The sequence below is a fragment of the Arvicanthis niloticus genome, chromosome 3 (genome assembly GCF_011762505.2).
Source record: "Arvicanthis niloticus isolate mArvNil1 chromosome 3, mArvNil1.pat.X, whole genome shotgun sequence".
In the NCBI taxonomy this organism is placed as follows: Eukaryota; Metazoa; Chordata; class Mammalia; order Rodentia; family Muridae; genus Arvicanthis; species Arvicanthis niloticus.
Genome location: NC_047660.1, coordinates 92,539,032 through 92,557,066, shown reverse-complemented (window position 1 = coordinate 92,557,066; position 18,035 = coordinate 92,539,032). Strand labels below are relative to the sequence as shown.

Sequence of the window (18,035 nt, the reverse complement as noted above, 5' to 3'; positions counted from 1 at the left end):
TGGTGATCACCCCATGTTAGTGGCATCTCCAATTCACTGGAGTCTTTTGTTGCAACTAGGATTTGCCAATAGCCTCTCATAGGTTCTCTTCATGATGCCAAGCCTCAACTTCTTTGCATGATCCCTTCAGTCCTGGGCCATCAACTGCAGCTGTGGCTGAATCTTCACAAATGGCCTTCCTTGGCTTCTAACAGTGCCAAGCCTCTCTCCATTACCCCTTAATTCCTTCAAAACCGGTACCACCTGGGTGATTCTTAAACATTCTAAGTCCAGTTGCAGTACCAGGTACCACCTTGGCTATCTCTGAAATGCAGCTTCTTTGTGGTCTCAAAAAACACCTCCAGATTTCACCTCAGTGATGCTGGTCTCTTCTTAATCACCACTAATTTCTTAACTCCAGCTAGCCAGCATCAATTGCCCCAGTAGTCCCTTGTATTTTTGACTCTAAAGCCAGTGTCATGTGGCTGAAACTGCTGAGTTCTGCTGCTTGCTGGGGCTGGAACATGCCCCTCTTGTTCTATGACATTATCATCAGCTTTCTGTTTTCTAACTCTCACTGTCTAAGCTTGGCTCTCCTGGAACTTGCTCTGTAAACTGAACTTCAACTCAAAGCTGTGCATGGCTCTGTGTCCTGAGTTCTGAGATTAAAGGCATATACCATCACATCTGAACCTAAGCTTTTCTTTACTTAAAACTTGCTCTGTAGCAGACCACCCTTGCCTCTGTCTCCTGGGATTAAAGGCACATACCACAATGCCTGGACCTAAGATTTTCATGGCTACTATTCCTCAAGATCTGGATCAAAAGCAAGTGTCATCCCACATCAAGATCTGAATCAGAAGACTATCTTCTAGCTTTAAGACATGGATCACAGATGTAACCCCCATTTCTGGATTGTAATTCATTCTAGATTAGAAGTTGAAATGAAAACAATAACCAGGTAATAACACCTAACGTGATATATAACTATTTCTTGTTCAACTGCAAACACATAAACAATAAGCTTAGATGGGTGAGATTTGCCCTGATGTCACCGCTCCCTTAATCTATTTATTCCTGGACACAGGATTTAGTTCCATTGCACTTCCTGGTGCCCCTTGATTACTTGAACCATACATTTTGTGTTTTATTTTTCTTTTAAGGCTTGCTATGCTTGATCAAAACAATCTTCATGAGAGTAGTCCAGAGAACAAAGTCTATGCTGGGTGTTTCTGAGAGGTTTTTTTTTGTCAGTGCAATTAATCTGAGTCTTTTTACCTGAGCCTCAGACAGACTCTTCAGACAAGGGAAAAGAGCAACAACATTTGTCACCAAAACATAAGAAAGATCTCCAGACTTCAAATCACCCTCAGTACCAATGTCTTCCATGTTCCTACTAGAATGAACCATTAAGACTCACTTAAAGTGTTCCATGGCTTTCCAAATCCAAAGTTCCAAAACCAACATTTCCTCCAAACAAAAACATGGTCAGGCTTATCACAGCAATACCCCAGTCTCTGGTATCAATTTCTGTATTAGTCAATGTTTCCATTGCTCTGAATCAACACCATGACCAAGGCAACTCTTATAAAGGCCAACATTTAATTTGGGCTGGCGTACACTTTCAGAAGTTCAGTCTATTATCATTATGTCAGGAACATAGCAGCATCCAGGCAGGCATGGCAAGGAAGGAGCTGAGAATTCTACATCTTAATCTGAAGGCCTCCAGGAGAAGACTGGCATCCTCGGGCAGCTAGGAGGAAGCTCTCAAAGCCCACTCTTGATGTGACACTCATCTTCCAACAAGGCCACACCTCCTATCAGTGCCACTCCCTGGGCCAAGCATATTCAAACCACCACAACTTCCCTTTAGACTCATCTCAAGCACTTCCCAGTCATCATATATCCTGGGCTCTTGCTCCACTGAGTCTGTCATTCCACACATCACACTCTGTACTTTCCCATCTAGACAATCCTTTCCTTCCTCTACTCTTGGAACACAGCTCCTTGCCTTTAAGCCACAGATCATTTCTGACTACAGAGTTTTGTTAAGCAGTACAAGGGAGTTTCTCCTGCTTCAAGTAGCCCATGTAGCCCTTGTCATGCTGCCTGAGAAGTGTATGTGTGTGTGTGAGTGTGTGTGCATGCATGTTTGAGTGTGCATGCTCTCGAACGTGTGCATGTGTGTGCACCACTATCTCTCCAAGTGAGCAAGTAAGTACCCACTCTCAGCTGTTTCCCAGTCTTTTCAGATATGAAGGCAGATGCTTGAGTTTTGGGGGAGCTGACTATTTCTATTTACCTCATATGCACGTGGACAATAACAGACCAACAAGTGATTTCACCCAAGCCCAGAATTTTGACCCAATGAGAATAAAAAGCCAGAATATGTTCACCATTGCAGTTCTCAACTCCTGTCTCAAAGGTGCAGACTCAAGACTGAAATGACATGTGAACATGTTACTCTCACATTATTACCACAGTCAGACTGAAATGGCATCTGAATGTCCAGGTAGAGGGTCAATTGCGTACAGTAACATGGAATCCAGAGACAATATAAGGGAACGGAGATGCTCTCTAAGGAAGGAGGTGGTCTCCTAGTAAGTCACAATGTAAGAGGGAAAGGGTGGTATAGAAATTGCTTCTGCTACCAAAGGAATATACACGTGTATGTGTCTGTGTAAGTGTAGCCCTCGGAACTGACTGGAACTGGCACAAATGAACTGATTTCCAACTAGGTTGTCACTGGTGTCCACATAGAGAAAAACATATGGCAACTGACTGGGCTGTGTCTCCATAGTGCTTCTTCAGTGGGAAATCCTCTAGAAATAAAACCACCACATGGACGTATCAATGTCATTTGAAGTTCAGTTACATAAAACATGGAAAATACTCTTTCTGCTGCTCCAAAAACAAAACATAGAACCTGGGAAAGGGACAATGGTTGTCAAGGAGGGACCTCCTATCTAGAAGTTGGCCAGGGTCTATCTGGAGCTCTGGCAGCTACTTAGCATTCTCAGTGGGGCTTTCATGAGGTCTGTCTGTCATCTCTGTAGCATACATTTCCTGGTCATGTGAGGAACTAATCTCTTCTGTCCTAAGAAATGTTACTTCCCAACAAACACCAATAGGCATCCAGCTCCACAGAAGAAAATCCACTCCCACAGAAACACCTGCCTCCAGGCGGAAGCAGCTGCTCTGAGCCGCTGAAGGAGGTCGTACGCCACAGCCTGGGAAGAGGTGCTGGATTCGGCGCTTAAAACTACAGCAGACCTAATTCAACTTGAATTCCCGAGAATCAATGAATAATTGTCTTATAGTATATCCGTGCTAGAAAGTAACTCGTTTGTTTAAAAATAAATTTCAGTCAGGCAGCCACCAACCTAGACACGTTAGTTTTCCTATTGGATGGCTAGGGGGCGGGAGAAGGGGGAGGAGGAAGAGAAAGAGGAGGAGCCGGAAGAGAGGAGGGAAGAAAGGGGGAACTAACCCTCCCTTGTCCTCCGGCTTGAGACCTCAGCCTCCGGGAAAGGTGAAAATTTGAAAACTGCTTCTGCAGAGACACTAAAGGACCTGCTCGAAGGAAAAACGCTTCAGCCTCCTTGCTGCACGCAACTGATGCACGTTCTGGCCACCTGCCAGTGAGTCGCGTCCCGTTGCCTAGCAACGAGAGCACGCTCAAGTGTAGAGCTAAGGTTCTATTACTAGACAAGCTGTGGAGGCCAAGGGCAATGAAAGGGGAATTCTTGCACAAGGGGAGGGGGCGCACTCTAGACGGAGCCAGGAATGAGCACTGTAGCGGATGGGGCACGCAGGTGGGAGAACCAGATTTACAGCAGAAGGAAGCACTGTGGAGAAACAGCGGGACAGAGCCTTGGAACCTGGCAGGCACAGGGACCGTTAGATAGTAGCCCTGTGGACCAGCAGATCTTTGGAAGTCAGGGGAGACTCCTTTGATCCCTGGGGATTAAAGCTGCAGGCTTGTTGGCATGGTAATTCTAAGACTCCACAACTTTCAGAGCAAACTCAAACATCAGTAGGCACCAGTAGGTTGCCCAAAGACACCCCCCACCAAGCCCTAGTATGCACTTTCCCCTGATGTGCTTGGTTAGTTTTTTGTCAACGTGACACAAACTTAGACATACCTGGGAGGAGGAAACCTCAATTGAAGAATTGCCTCTGTCAGACTGACTTGTGGGCATGTCTGGGAGGCGTTTTCTTGATCGCTAATCATGAGCATATGCCCACTATGAGCAGTGTCCATCCCTGAGAAGGTGGGCTTGGGCTGTGTAAGAAGGGTAGCTGAGTCGGCCAGGGAAAGCAAGCCAATAAGCAGCATTCCTTTCACGGTTACTGTTTCACGCTCTTGCACTGCGTTCCTGGCTTGGCTTTCCTTGATGAAGGACTGACTGCCCAATTTGGTTTTAGTCATGGTATTTATCAGAGCAACAGAGCAAACTATGGGCATGGCGTTTCTCAGTGTTAGAGGCTTTCATAAACACACTGATGGACCGAGAGAGTATGAGCCCTTCCTTTACCCACCCAGCCCCAACACCAGAGCATTCAGACATATTTACTCAGTACTTAGTGTGTGACCAGTGTCAGGGGTAGAACCTCATAGGGCTTGTCACATTTAAGCAGTGTAACAGTCACCTGACAACCTATGCATGGAAAGATGTTCTGGGAATGCAGTTGGTGATTCTGTGCTAGGATTCTAAGAGAATAGAGGATGAGTGGCTGGGGATTGCACTGGGGATTTTGTCAAGTCACACATATACTGAATCTGAGATGTTGGAAGTTGCACTTCACCAAGCCCACCAACAATTTGTCATCAGATCCATAGAACGCCAAAGATATGGAAGCCTGTTTATCCACACACTGGCACAAATAGAGGATGACTTGCCCCAATCCTCTGACCTCCACACCTACCTCAAACTTCGGTTTAAACACAAATGTATACAGGACATACATACTCTTTTGTAGATTCCAGTTCCTTGTCTTCTGACTTCTAGAAGCTAAGTTTGGGCATGATCTTGAGTCTCATGCTGCTTCTTTCGTGTGTTTTGTCACTATGCCATGCTCCATGTCTGGCCTTACTGACAACTCTGGCCATTACAGCTGTGCCTATGTGATGCTTTCAGTGAGATTCATTCCCACGGGATCATATATTTGAATGCTTGGGCGCTGGTTGCTGCAACTGTTTTGAAAGGATTAGGTGTACCACAGGGGGTGGGCTTTGAGGTTTCAAAAGCCCACAGCAGGCCCAGTGTGTCTGCCCCTGCTTCCAACTTGCAGATAAAATGTAAGCTTTTAAGAACTGCTCCAGCACTGTGCCTGCCTGCCTGCCTGCCTGCCTGCCTGCCTGCTGCTGCCATGCTCCCATCTCCATGATGGTCATGACTTACCCTCTAAAACTACGAAGCTTCAAATTAAATGTTTTCTTTTATAAATTGCCTTGATCATGGTATCTCTTCACATCGATAGAAAAGTAATTAAGATGTCCTGCTTGTATAAATGCACACTCCCTATTTCAAAATCCTTAATCACAATTGCAAAGCTCCTTCTAGCATATAACGTGACATTCGCAGGCTCTAGGTCTGAGAATATGAGCACCTTTGGGAGCAAAAACTGTAGTACTGGAACGAGTCTTCAAGATGGCTCCTGTGTCTACAAACATTGTTAGAGTCTTCTTACTTTCTGGCATAATAAATTGTCTCTGGCTGGTTATATTTCTTGGCCCCAACCCTGGAACCAAACTTCTCTTTAAAGATCTATGATCCCTTAAGTAATGAACAATATTTAATCCCCCTTTGAAGCTGGGTATGGTGCAGCACACCTCTCATTCATCACTGGGAAGGGATAGGCAGGAAGAAGCCCAAGTTCAACAACCCTAGGCTACCTATACAGTTGCAGGCTAGCCTATGCATAGTAAGACTCATTAAAACAAACAAACAAGGTGTGCTCACAGCACTCACAGCTTCTGGAATGTTTGGGTTTCTAAACTCTGATACTGGTGAGGGATAGAATGTATTTATGCTTTCTATGCCAATGTCTAGTTATTCATTCTTAAGCCGAAAACCTGGAAACATGGAGGCTAGGTGCCAGGAATATATGTTGAAAAACTCTTGTTCCATAATAGCTCGTGTTTCTTAAATTCTTGCTGTGTGCCAGGTTCAGTGCCTTTCATGTGATTAATAGCTCAGTGTGTTCTTTCGGTATTATGAGGTATGTATTTTACTTCTGTTTTCCCAAGGGCACCAAGACTCTGAGACACCAAGCAACTTGCCGAAGATCACACAGCCGTAAGTGGCAACACCAGACATCGTCTGTCTGGTGCAGGTGTCTGTGCTGCTGTGGCTCTGCTCTGGTTCACTGCAACTTCTAATGTGGCATTCTGTCTCACGGTGCATTATCTGCCACTCTTGACACCTATTAGGAAATCTAGGATCATCAGCTCCACCTAAAGTGATGCTGTGGAATAGTGTGTCAGCAGAGGCTTGACAGGCCCATCATTTTCTTCCTTCTCGCTCCCTGTAAAGTAACTGAGCCTCTGTTGTCTATGTCATAGACTAACCTCCAACCTCACAATAGCACAGCTTGTTGTATACCCAGAGTTTTTCTCCAGGACCTTATTTTCTCTGTACTTAAGAGTAAATATGTGTGGGTTGATTAAAAGCCTTCACCACCACTGACTAATAATGAGCCAAGCCCTCTCAAGACTGATGACCACTGGGACTCATGGTCTGACATATTCCAGCTGAAAAGCCATAAGAAAGAAGGCTGCTTGAATGTAACAGCTGTTGGCAAGTATTGGTTGGTTCTCCTAAGAAAGGTAAGGTCATGCTTTGGATCTTAAAGACTCCCAAAGCTACATGCTAAAGTCTTGGTTGCCAGTCTGTAGTGTAGGCTCCAAATGAAATTACAGTTCCTCACACTCCAAAAGGCAGTCCAAGTATCCAGATATGGGATCTGGGCTCAGCTTGAACTATAGGAGGATTTCTGGTGGTCGATAAAAAGCCAGCATGCCTCAGGAACTTGTGAAGCCAAAGCCAATTCCTCTCTACCAAAAGAAGTATTTTCCCTTATCATGTGGCATAATTAGCATTCCGATGTTCACACTGGCCTCCAGGCTCCCTCCTTATCACAAGTACCTGTTTCAAAGTTCACACTAGCATCCAAGGTCTTCTTACCTTCTCTCCTATCCTAAACTTTCTCCATCATGGGTTTCCCTTTTTCCCAGCTACTCATTCTCCTTACAACCCTGCTTTGTCCTCCCCTCCCATGGTCAGGTCCAGTCCACTGGCGCCTCTGTCTGTTCTCTCATATCTACAATAAGAGCCTTCCCTTAATCATACCATGGAACATTCATGTTGTCAGTTTGTGCATGTAGTGTTGTTGGAGGCTGATGAAATCTTTAATGGGTAGGGTCTACTGGAGGAAGGTGCATCAGTAGGGCATGCCTTGAAAGGGAACTGCAGGACTCTGATCCCTTATTCCCTCTCTCCTTACTTTCCTGAGGTGAGCAGCTTTGTTCTCTTATGTTGCTCCATACCCTGAGGTTTCCTCTGCTTTCTACATGCCCAAAATCAATGACGCTAAGTGACTATGACATGAAACATTTGAAGCCTTGCCTCTTTGGTTGATTTTCTTAGCCACTCTGTAATAACAACAGAAAGTTTACTAATACAGAAAATTGACACCAAGAAGTCAGGCTCATTGTTTTGATGACTTGCTAATGTGCTTCAGAAATCTTTGGAATTTGAAAAAAGTTTGAAGAAGTAGGCCTACAATGCTATAGGCAGAACTTGATGGGCAGTTATGGCAAGGGCTCAGAAGACCAGAGTATCAGTAAGTATATAAATTGATGATATGACGGATTGATGGTATGGAAAGGGGAGGGTTTTATTGTAGATAGGAGGATGAGAAAAGCCAGAGGTATCTGGAGAGTCCAGAGCAGAGAGAGAGAAAGAAGTAGGCTGGGAGAGGTGGGGCTAAAGAGAGACTGAGAAAGAAAAACAGGAGGGAAAAGAGACAAAGATGGAGGGCATGAGAGAGGGGAAGGCAGGAGACAGAGAGAAGACATAGCTGAAAAAATAGAGTTATAAGAAGAGTAGCTCAGAGGGGAAAGGAAGCCTGTGAGCTGGGAGAGGGGAGGAGGTGAGAAGAGTAGACTGGACTTTGAAATGTGTAGCAGGTACTTGGATACTGAGGGAGGCTGGAGACCAGCAAGTGCTTTAGTATGCTAATAGAAACCGTGGGGTTTTGTCCCATCTGCCTTTTGGAATTGGGGAAAATGGAGTTTCCTTTGGACCTGACAATAAGAATGTGAAGACAATGTGGAGCCAATAGACAGGCTCCTGAGGCTTCAGCTAGAGAGGACGACCCTACTTAAAACTGGACTAGAGGTCCTTTGTGTTGTATTCTGGCAAACTACTTGTCAGCATTTGTCCATGCCCTGAGATTTTACATGAGACTGAGTTTAAATGTAGGACTATCCTGGTAGAAGAAGTTTCTAAACAGTAGAGCATTCAGGCTAAGTATTGCCAGCTGCTTTTTACCAGATTTACCATGGAATATGGGAGTAAAAAGTAAAGAAGAAGGATTTGAAAACCTTGCAGTTGAAGGAGTGTTGCATTTATTATTATATTATTAATTATTAACGCTCCTCAAATCGTCCTGCCGTCGGCTGTGGAGGGAGTTGCTCGCCACCCATCAAAAGGCTCTGGATTCTCCAGTGAAAAACTCACACACGCAGCCTTTTATTTTACTATGCCTTAAACAGCCTAATGGCGGGGCCAATCTCAAACTTCCATGTAGCTAACATTTCCCCTCCAATACTCCTAAATCATTACTTACTAAAAAATCAATATCCCATCTTTGCTACCCAGACCCTGGTCCCCAGCTCTTACATGGCTGGTTGTCTGTCTTCTGCCGCTCTCAAGCCTGCATCCAATTCTTTTTCTGGCATGGCAATTCTCAATCCTTCTTCTTCCGGTGATTCCCTTGCCCAGGAAATCTAAAGTCCTGCTTCTGTCTCCCTGCCCACCATTGGCAACTTTATTTACCAATTAGAACTAGCTGGAGGCCAGGACCCTCAGAGTCTCACACACAACAGAATTCCTATGTAATTTGGGAACCCAATTAACATAATATAAGCAATAAACCAAATCCACAACAAAGAAGGAGAGTCTTTACAGTCACAACCAAGCAGGAGGTGACAAGCCAAGCCAAGGAAGTGACATCCTTAATGTGGTGGACACACCTTTACTTGCAGCACTCCGTGGTTCAGGGAGACTGAGGCAGGTAGATCTCTATGAATTCGAGGTCAGTTTTTTTTTCTACATAGCCCCTGTCTCAGCTGTCCCCCACCACTAGCCCAAAGAAAAAGAAGTGGTCAGGTACCTCATACCAGCACCATTGAAAGGATCCCTTGAGGGCATCTCAAGAGCCAACAGTGCCCTATCCATCACAGATTTTAAAACCTGTTTGACAAAGTCATGGAGTTTCATGAATCTGGAAGCACAGAAATGCACAAGGGATTGCTTTCTCGGGCCTCGTCTCCCTGTATGTAGCCATCCAGGCATTCCAGAGCATCTGCAGCTGTGATCCAAGTTCAGCTACTGCCCATGCTGGTAACAGGCTGTGCTTTTGTCCATGTCATGTTCTTCTTTCAGGCACACAAAATGGATGAGCTGTAGGGTCATGAAGGCTTCCGCTTAAAACTCAAAGCAGGCAGTGTGTGACAGGGACAGAATCCCTGCAGGCAGCTCCAGAGAAGGCAATATCTGAGGTGTCCTGTGAGTTCCAGGACAGCCAGGGGTAACACAAAGAAAACCTGTCTCAAAAAACCGAAAAACAAAAAAAAACAAAACAAAACAAAACAAAAAAGACAAACACCCAAACAACAACAAAAACAGCAAAAGACTCCAGAGACTCTTGAAGATATACTGAGTATATTTTTCATTGTAAGGTAAGTACCCACCTTTGGGAGCCAGTGGCAGAATGTTGTGATTCAGATCATAAAGATTCCCCAGATGATCACATACTAAAGGCTTGGTTTTGGATGTAGCAATACTGAAAAATGGCAGAGTCCATAAGACAGGGAGACTAGTGGAAGGAAGTTAGGTCATTGGAGAGGACTCTTTCTTCCTTCCTCCCTCTCTCCCTTCCCCCCTCTCTGTCTCTGTCTGTCTCTGTCTCTGTCTCTGTCTCTGTCTCTGTCTCTGTCTCTGTCTCTCTCTCTCTCTCTCTCTCTCTCTCTCTCTCTCTCTCTCTCTGTGTGTGTGCGTGTGTGTGTGTGTGTGTGTGTGTGTGTGTGTGTGTGTGCGCGCGCTCACATCTGTTGTGAGGAAGGGGTTGGGAGTGTATGTCCCTCCCTTCCTCTTTTCCTCCTTCTTTCTTCCCATCCTTTTCCTAAAGTGGGCTAGTCTTGCTCACCATGCACCCTTTCTTATAATGTTTGGCCTTATTATAAGCCAAGAGTGATGGGCGCAAATGATCACAGAGCCAAGCCTTTCCTTCTTTAGTTGATGAGATCAAGCATTTTGTCACGGTAATGTAAAGCTAACTCTAAGTGTGATCCAGGAATATTTCTTATTTTTTCTGGAACAAATTTAACTCATTAGAATGGCTCTACTTTCAAAGTTAGATTTGGTTTGTAAAATAAAGTATCTGATTTGGTGTTTCCCAGGTCCCCAGCATGGAAACTGCCTACCTGAAGAAGTGCTTTGGAAACTGCCTGACCCAGGCACTGGCAGAGGTGGCAAGAGTTCGGCCCAGTGACCCAATAGAGTACCTGGCTCACTGGCTTTACCATTACAGGAATATAACTACAGCTGAAGAAAAGGTGTATTGTGTACTGGGCCTGCTAGGGAGGCTGCAGCTTGCTCAGAACAACTTGAAATCCAAGTCATAGTTTTGAGCTGGCCTGGGGAGTTTGGGGCTCATCTACCTTCTGAGGATTGCTTTGTCCCAGCTATCTCTGAAGTATGAGGACTCAGGGGAGTAAGGAGGAAATCTAGCTTAGTGGGCTGTAGAGTTGGGTTTGCAGCTACTGGCTAGCTAATGCTTGCAATAGGAAATTCAGTAGGCTTCATCGAACCCTGCCTATCTCACACGAGGGAGGGCTCCTTTCTAAGGGATGTGACCTGATTTGTCCCTGTCATATTACCCTAGAAAAGGCAAGAGGAGCTACAGCTTAAGGAAGCATATGACAAAAGCTCTGAGGAAGCAAAACCTACAGAAACGCTGAAAGAAGAAGGCCATCTGATTCAGCAGAAGTGTGAAAAGTGTCACCAGGTAGGAAGGAAGAACGGAAAGTCAGCTCAGCCTCTATCAGCCAAGGGTTTCAGGAAATCTTCTAGGTGCCTAACACAGGGTAAAACATACTGAAGCTACCCTGGGCCAGCTTGTCCCTCATAGCCACACATCACGCATACCCTCTATGATGAAACACAGACATCAGTTACCAACTCCAGACAGTTGAAAGTAACTCTGCCTTCTTCAGACTGGCAAGCAAAACTTTAGTATTCCATAGTCTTTTCTACAAACCCCTAAAAGTTGTGCCATTTTCCACAATAGCTGATTAGAGAACTCACTCAACTGTAATATTGGGATTGACACCAGACAAGCTGTCTTAATAACAAACGTGTCCTCAAAGTCCTTAGTGAGGACCTTCCTATACATTCACCAGCTTTGCTGTTTCTTGAAGCCAAATTGGAGGACACTAAGCTTGTTTAAATTTGATGCTAAGACATTCAGTAGTCTAATAAGCTCTCATAATTAGTAGGCTTATTTGTAAGGCTTACATGTCTTGTCAATACATTAAAAGGAAGATACACTAAGTTTGGAAGCCTGGACTACACAGTAAGTTCAAGGCCAACCTGACAAATAAAAATCTTAGAGCTGAAACTATCTTTCAGTGTTAGAGAGCTGGCTGGATTGTACCAGTGCTAGGTACAATCCCCTAGAATAAAAGGAGGGGGGTGGGAAGAGGGAAAGGGAGAAGCGGAGAGGGGGAGAGAGATTCACTATGTAGCCCAGGAACTCATTGTGACCCTCTTGCCTTCATCTCCCAAGGGCTAAGAATTACAACCACATGCTACCACACCTATCAGAAAACTAGTTTGATAGTACTTTTGACAATCACGAGAGTCCAATTCATGTATTCCAAGGTAGCTATGAATTTGGGGGAATGTATTACAATATATTTTTGTGTAACCCTATTGTGTAGGTCTCAAACTTGAACTTCGTAGTTGGCCACATTTTTGCAGTATCAGAAGGTAGGGCATGAATGAGTGAGAATTCGTCCATTACGGTCCATTCTTTGAACAGCTGAGATGGCAGAGAGGAAGCACATTAAGCAAATTTCTCATGCTTACTGTTCATGCCAATTATTTTCCAACACTATTTTCTTGTGACTAGAAAGCAATCAGAATGTAAGGCATGACTCATCCACACCACCTTCTTTTCATCTGCATTACTGGAGAAAGCTTGGCTTACACTAATTACACTAGCAGTGTGAATTGGCCCTCCACGTTTTCCCTCAGAAGGTTTTTGCACCTTGTAGCAAGGGTTAGATAAACAAAAAGTATGCCATTCTTTCCCCAAGTGTGCAAGGAAGCCCTTATAAGCTTTTTTTTTGTTTTTTTGTTTTTTTTTTGAAAAGTGTTTATAGGCAAGTTGTAGTCTGATTCCCTTTGTTAGAATCAAGCTGATCAGATTGCTTGCCTGGTCTCCTGACTCAGGTATTCCTTAATATCCCAATCGGATTTGAAAAGATTAGGAAAAGTGGTGAGGGGTGGAACAGTAACAACAATTGCAGTTTCTGTTTCTGGGATGACTTGGTGTAGATTTCAAACTAATGCTTGCTTTTGTTCACCTTCAAGTTTTGTGTCACTAGTAGTGGGAAGCTTGGTTTCAGACAGGCTTAGGATGACTATAGTAATATTTCAGATGACTTGCTGTTGATAGTTTACCTGATACCTTACATGCACTTTCTTGAGAGATTTTTCCTTTTGGGGGTGGGTGGGGTGGCTTGGTTTGGTTGTTTTGGGTTGTGGCATGTTTAGTTGTTTTGTTTTGTTTTGTTTTGTTTTAGTTTTGAGATTTTTTTTTCTTTTTGAGACAGGTTCCTATTGTATGACTCTGGCTTGCCTGGAACTCTCAGTTTAGCCTAGGATGACCTTAAGCTCATAGCAATCCTCCAGCCTCAACCTCCATAGTGCTAGGATGTCAGGCATGAGACACCATGTCCACCTGTACTCTCTTAAAACTATGCTTGGATCTAAGTCTTTGAGTTGCTAGTAGAAGTAGATGTGTCAAAAGAGAAATAGAGGCTGCGTGCCAAGTGTTCGAGAAACAATATCCAAATGGGACTCAAGAAGAATGTCATGGAGGATGTAGCTCACGAGTTCAACCTATGAAGGAGTTTGCAAACATGGTTTTCAGTTGGTTCCCATTTACTAAGCAGAGGGACTGTAATCAGGCAACCCATAAGACACAAAGCATCAGAGATCATTGGGCAGGTGTGGCGTGGGACTCTGCTATGATCTGTGGGGTTCACACTGTAGAATGGACGTCTGAGGTTTCCATACAAAGATTACATAGAAGTGACCCATCAAGCTTCCCTTCCAAGTATTCTTGCCTTAGCCAGAGACTGCAGTAACATCACTCCACACGTCACTGGAGCTCTGGTTGCTATGGTTTCTGTATGTGTTGTATTTGAGTGTGTACATGTGACTGTGTGTATGTGTGACATATTTGTATGTGGTATGTGTTTGCACATGTGTTCACATGAGTATGCAAACCTGAAGCTGATGTCAGGAGTCTTCCTCAACTGCTCTCTACCTTATTCATCTAGGCAGGATGGCTCAGTTGGACACAGAGCTTGCTGAATTGGTTAGTCTAACTAGCTAGCTTGCTCTTGCCACTGGTGGTTTACCCACAAAACCATCTCTTCAGCCCTCTCATTGTTGTTCTTCTGGGCATGCCATGCCCAGAAAACTGTGTTCACCACTGTTCCACTTCTTTCTTCTGATCTTATGTTCTTTCTACTCTCTCTGCTGCCTTGGAGGAAGTGGTAAAGATGTTCCATGTCAGGCTGAGCATCAAAACAATCAAGCCACTTATTCTCAGAATCTTTTCTCTCAGCTTCAGGTTGGATCATTTCTATTGATTTGCTGTCAAGGTTAAGGCTTTTTTCCTCCCAGGGCCAGCATTCTATTTGGAAATTTCCATGATAACCTTCTTTTTCTTTTGTGTGTGAGTGGCTATTTATGTATGCCTACATGTGGAAGTCTCAGGTACCATCCATCTTGGGGTTTGTTTTTTTTTTTTTTTAAGATTTATTTATTTTTATTTTATGTGAATGAGTGTTTGTGTGAATGTGTATAAGTGTGCCATGTGCATACAGGTCTCATAGAGGCCAGAAGAGGGTGTTGATTCCCCCTGGAATTAGAATTACAAACAGTTATAAGTGTTCATGTGGGTGCTGGGAACCAAACACAGGTCCTCTGCAAGAGCAGCAAGTTCTCTTAACTACTAAACCATCTTCCTAGCTCTCATCTTGGTTTCTGAGGCAGGGCCTCTCAGTGGCCTACAGCTTAATGATTAGTGTAGGCTGACTGGTCAGTGAGCCCAAGGGATCCACCTGTCCTGGCTTTCCCAGAACTGGAATTACAAGCGCATGCCCCCATTCCTAATTTTTGTTTGTTTGTTTTGTTGTTTTGATTTTTTGCTTCATTTTGGGGATCAAACGGAGGTCCTCCTGCTTGAATAGCAACTTCTCTATTGGTTGAAGTATCTCTCCAAAACCCTCTATGATTTTTTTAAATGCAGATATTCTTTTCTGCTCTAGAGTTTCTCTATTTCCATTTTCTTGCCTGCCCTCCTTAATTTTCATTTATTATGTCTGTGGTTCTGCCTTACAATTTTGAAAATATTGACTGACTATTTTAAATCCCTGTCTGTTGTTCCCATCATCTGTGACATACTGAAGTTAATGTCTCATGTGTGCCTCCTTCCTCATTTGTGTAGTAATTGCTCTGTGCATGCAGTTGATGTTTTGCAGGGAGTCCAGAGTGTACTGTATTAGGTATTATCTCTGCAGGCTGTTGACTCCCTGGTCCACCACTTTGATCCCAGGGAGACTGATCTCATGATTCTTTGGAGTAGGTTGATTTCAGCTTTGTTCTTTGTTGGTATTCAGCATGAAAATAGCAGTTCTGTGTGCTTGCTATTTCTATGTTTAACCTCTACAGATACCTTCTTTCCTTTGTGTTTTCTTTTTAGGAACTTCCCTCAACTGCTCTTTCCTCAGACAAGACCCCAGCTCTGCAGGAAGACTCGGCACTCCTTGAGGAGAAGACTATGAGGCAGGAATCTCAACCAGGTGTCTCGAGTGTGATTTCTGAGATGCCTCAACGGACTATTCCCTCATAAAAAAGAAAATGGCCTACAAGAGGAGTGCTCATCTCATCTAAGATTAAGAGACTAAGAGGAGGGGTCTACAGATTCTCTGGTCTGCTAGCCATACCTACCTTTAATCATGTTAAGTTTTGAATTATCTGTTAGAGAAAAGTGAACTAAGAACAAGAATTAAAAACAATAAGTCATCAAACCAGTGAGGCCTTTTTCTCCTGACATTACAGAGTGAGAACACATCCCCCTACTGTACTCATCTTAACTTTAGCTATGCTTTGCTGTCAGGGCTCTGGTAATCATTACTGGTGTCCTGGAGGCTGCCAGTGGCACTAATAACAGATGTTTTCTTCACTCTAGGGCACCATTTTTTAAAAATATGTTTCCATTTTTATTATGATAAAACATATGACATAAAAATTTATAGTTCAGTGACCTTAACACATCCATATTGTGCAACTCTCCCTACCAACCAACATTCAAACTATTTCTTTACCTTGTCAGGCTGAAACTCCATCCCACTAAATAATAACTCTATTTTCCCTCCCCTGCCCCAAACCCTAGAAACCATCATTCTACTTTGTCTGAGTTGTTTTGGCTACTCCAAGTACCTAATATAGTTGGAATCATATGGTATTGGCAGAGAAGGACCGTGTGTGTGTGTGTGTGTTTGTGTGTGTGTGTGTGTGTGTGTGTGTGTGTGATTTCATTCAGAATTCCGTAGCTATCCTTTGTGTTCTAGTGGCTAGGATTTAGAACTTTTATTTGGTATACTATGTCCTCAGGGTTCACTCATACTTAACATGGATCACAATTTTCTTCCTTCTTAAAACTGATCAATATTCTACCCTAACAAGGAACGCAGCGAATATAAGCATTTAATTGTGCAGTATGTTGCCTTGTGGATATGAGAAATAATTAAGAAGGCAACTGAAAGGGATTCATTTGCTGACGTGATAAAAAAAGACTGGGAATAAGGGTCGTGCGAGATGATTGCTGTGTTTTTCAATCATGTCCCAGGAGTGGATGGAGGTAGTTTTTCCTTATAAGACAGAAGAAAAATGTGATATGCTGAATATATGGTATCTGTGAAAGGAACAGGCATGGGAACATCACAAAAGAGAACGGCCTTGGGATATTGCTCTCCCAACCACAAGAATAGTCAAAGACTCAATTACATACCAAGGACCAGCCTTGGCTTCCATGGAAGTCCTCAGGAAGTGGTATTTGGGAGCAGTGAAAAGAACAACTTGAAGTCAACTCATGGGTACAAGCTCACAACCTTGTGTTCTGCTCAAGACAGTTCTCTCCAGACAGCTCACCCAGATAACTCAGTTCTAGTAGATCAAAGCCCAGTGTTTATTTGCAAATCAATTCAACTGTCCACCCCAGGTTCCCTTTTGATTATTCCATGAACCAGCATTTTATGACCTTAGCCACTTGATTCCTAGAAAAAGAAAGCAGGTATATATATATATATATATATATATATATATATATATATATATATATATAAAACATGACAAATGAATTCAGAGATCTTCCTGCCTTTGTGAGCAATCTGGGTCAGATCTCATGCTGACTTTGCCATTCCCGCCACACCAGGGCTTGTCCCAGGAGGATCTTGAATTCAGGAATCTGCCTGCTTTTGTTAGCACAAACAGTAAACTTAGCTGGGTGTGATCTTGCCTTGTGATCACCACTCCCCCAAATCTTTTTATCTCCTTCCTTATCTTTATCTTTCTGACAAGCTGGCTCATGGTGAAGCTGCCTCTTACCGGGCAGTGGTGGCGCATGCCTTTAATTCCAGCACTTGGGAGGCAGAGGCAGGCAGATTTCTGAGTTTGAGGCCAGCCTGGTCTACAGAGTGAGTTCCAGGACAGCCAGGGCTACACAAAGAAACTCTGTCTCAAAAAACCAACAAAAAAAAAAAAAGTAAAGCTGCCTCTGTTTTATTAGGTTCATGAAGTCCCTCATATGATTCATATTACAACCTTACATTTTGCATAGTTGAGTAATTATACATTCTTGAACTGATGTTTTCAGTGTTCTTTGCCTTAAGGGCTTTTCTGAAGGTCACAGTGTTTGCCATTTTGCTAAGGACATTAAACACACTCTCTCCTCCTGGACTCCTGCTGTCTCTGATTATCATAGAGTCATTAACCTTGCCAGATAGGACATCCCCCTGAAGGAGGAACATAAAGTAAAATATACAAACAAGCCTGACACCTAGCAACTAGAAACATTCATAGAGGCCCATGCCCTACTGGCTCTGCTCCAGAGGTGGGAACCATGCCATACTATTTCTTGCACACGGTCATGGAGGCCTTGGCAATTACATATATATGTATATGCATATGTATATGTGGAGTGTGTGTGTGTGTGTGTGTGCTTGTGTACATGTGTGTGGATGCATATACCACAACACACATGTAGATGTCAGAGGACAACTTTCAGGAGAACAACACGGGTTCCGGGGATGGAACTTGGATCATTATGTTGCTTTGGGAAGCTAAACCATCTCATAGATTCATTCTTAGATATGTTTAAGCTTATATTAAAATGGTTCTGCCAAATACAATTTGGAATTGTATAATGGAATTCTGATCAAAGTGTGGCATATTTTGCAAATAATT

At 43.5% G+C, this 18,035-nt stretch overlaps 1 protein-coding gene across 5 annotated transcripts; it reads left to right on the top strand.

The window, feature by feature from the left end:
* The first annotated feature begins 3,424 nt into the window (after window positions 1–3,424).
* Window positions 3,425–15,598, top strand: Dydc2 (DPY30 domain containing 2). Of its 5 annotated transcripts, XM_076931510.1 has the most exons (6): window positions 3,432–3,620; window positions 6,233–6,811; window positions 9,654–9,949; window positions 10,670–10,825; window positions 11,155–11,277; window positions 15,271–15,598. In XM_076931510.1, the coding sequence occupies exons 4-6, from the start codon at window positions 10,679–10,681 to the stop codon at window positions 15,418–15,420; spliced, it is 420 nt and encodes a 139-aa protein (XP_076787625.1). In that variant the 5' UTR covers window positions 3,432–3,620; window positions 6,233–6,811; window positions 9,654–9,949; window positions 10,670–10,678; the 3' UTR covers window positions 15,421–15,598. The 5 variants fall into 5 exon arrangements, with proteins under 5 accessions (XP_076787627.1, XP_076787628.1, XP_076787625.1 ...); XM_076931512.1 differs by lacking the exon at window positions 9,654–9,949 and having other exon boundaries at window positions 3,425–3,511; XM_076931513.1 differs by lacking the exon at window positions 9,654–9,949 and having other exon boundaries at window positions 3,431–3,511; window positions 6,233–6,281.
* Window positions 15,599–18,035: the final 2,437 nt, after the last annotated feature.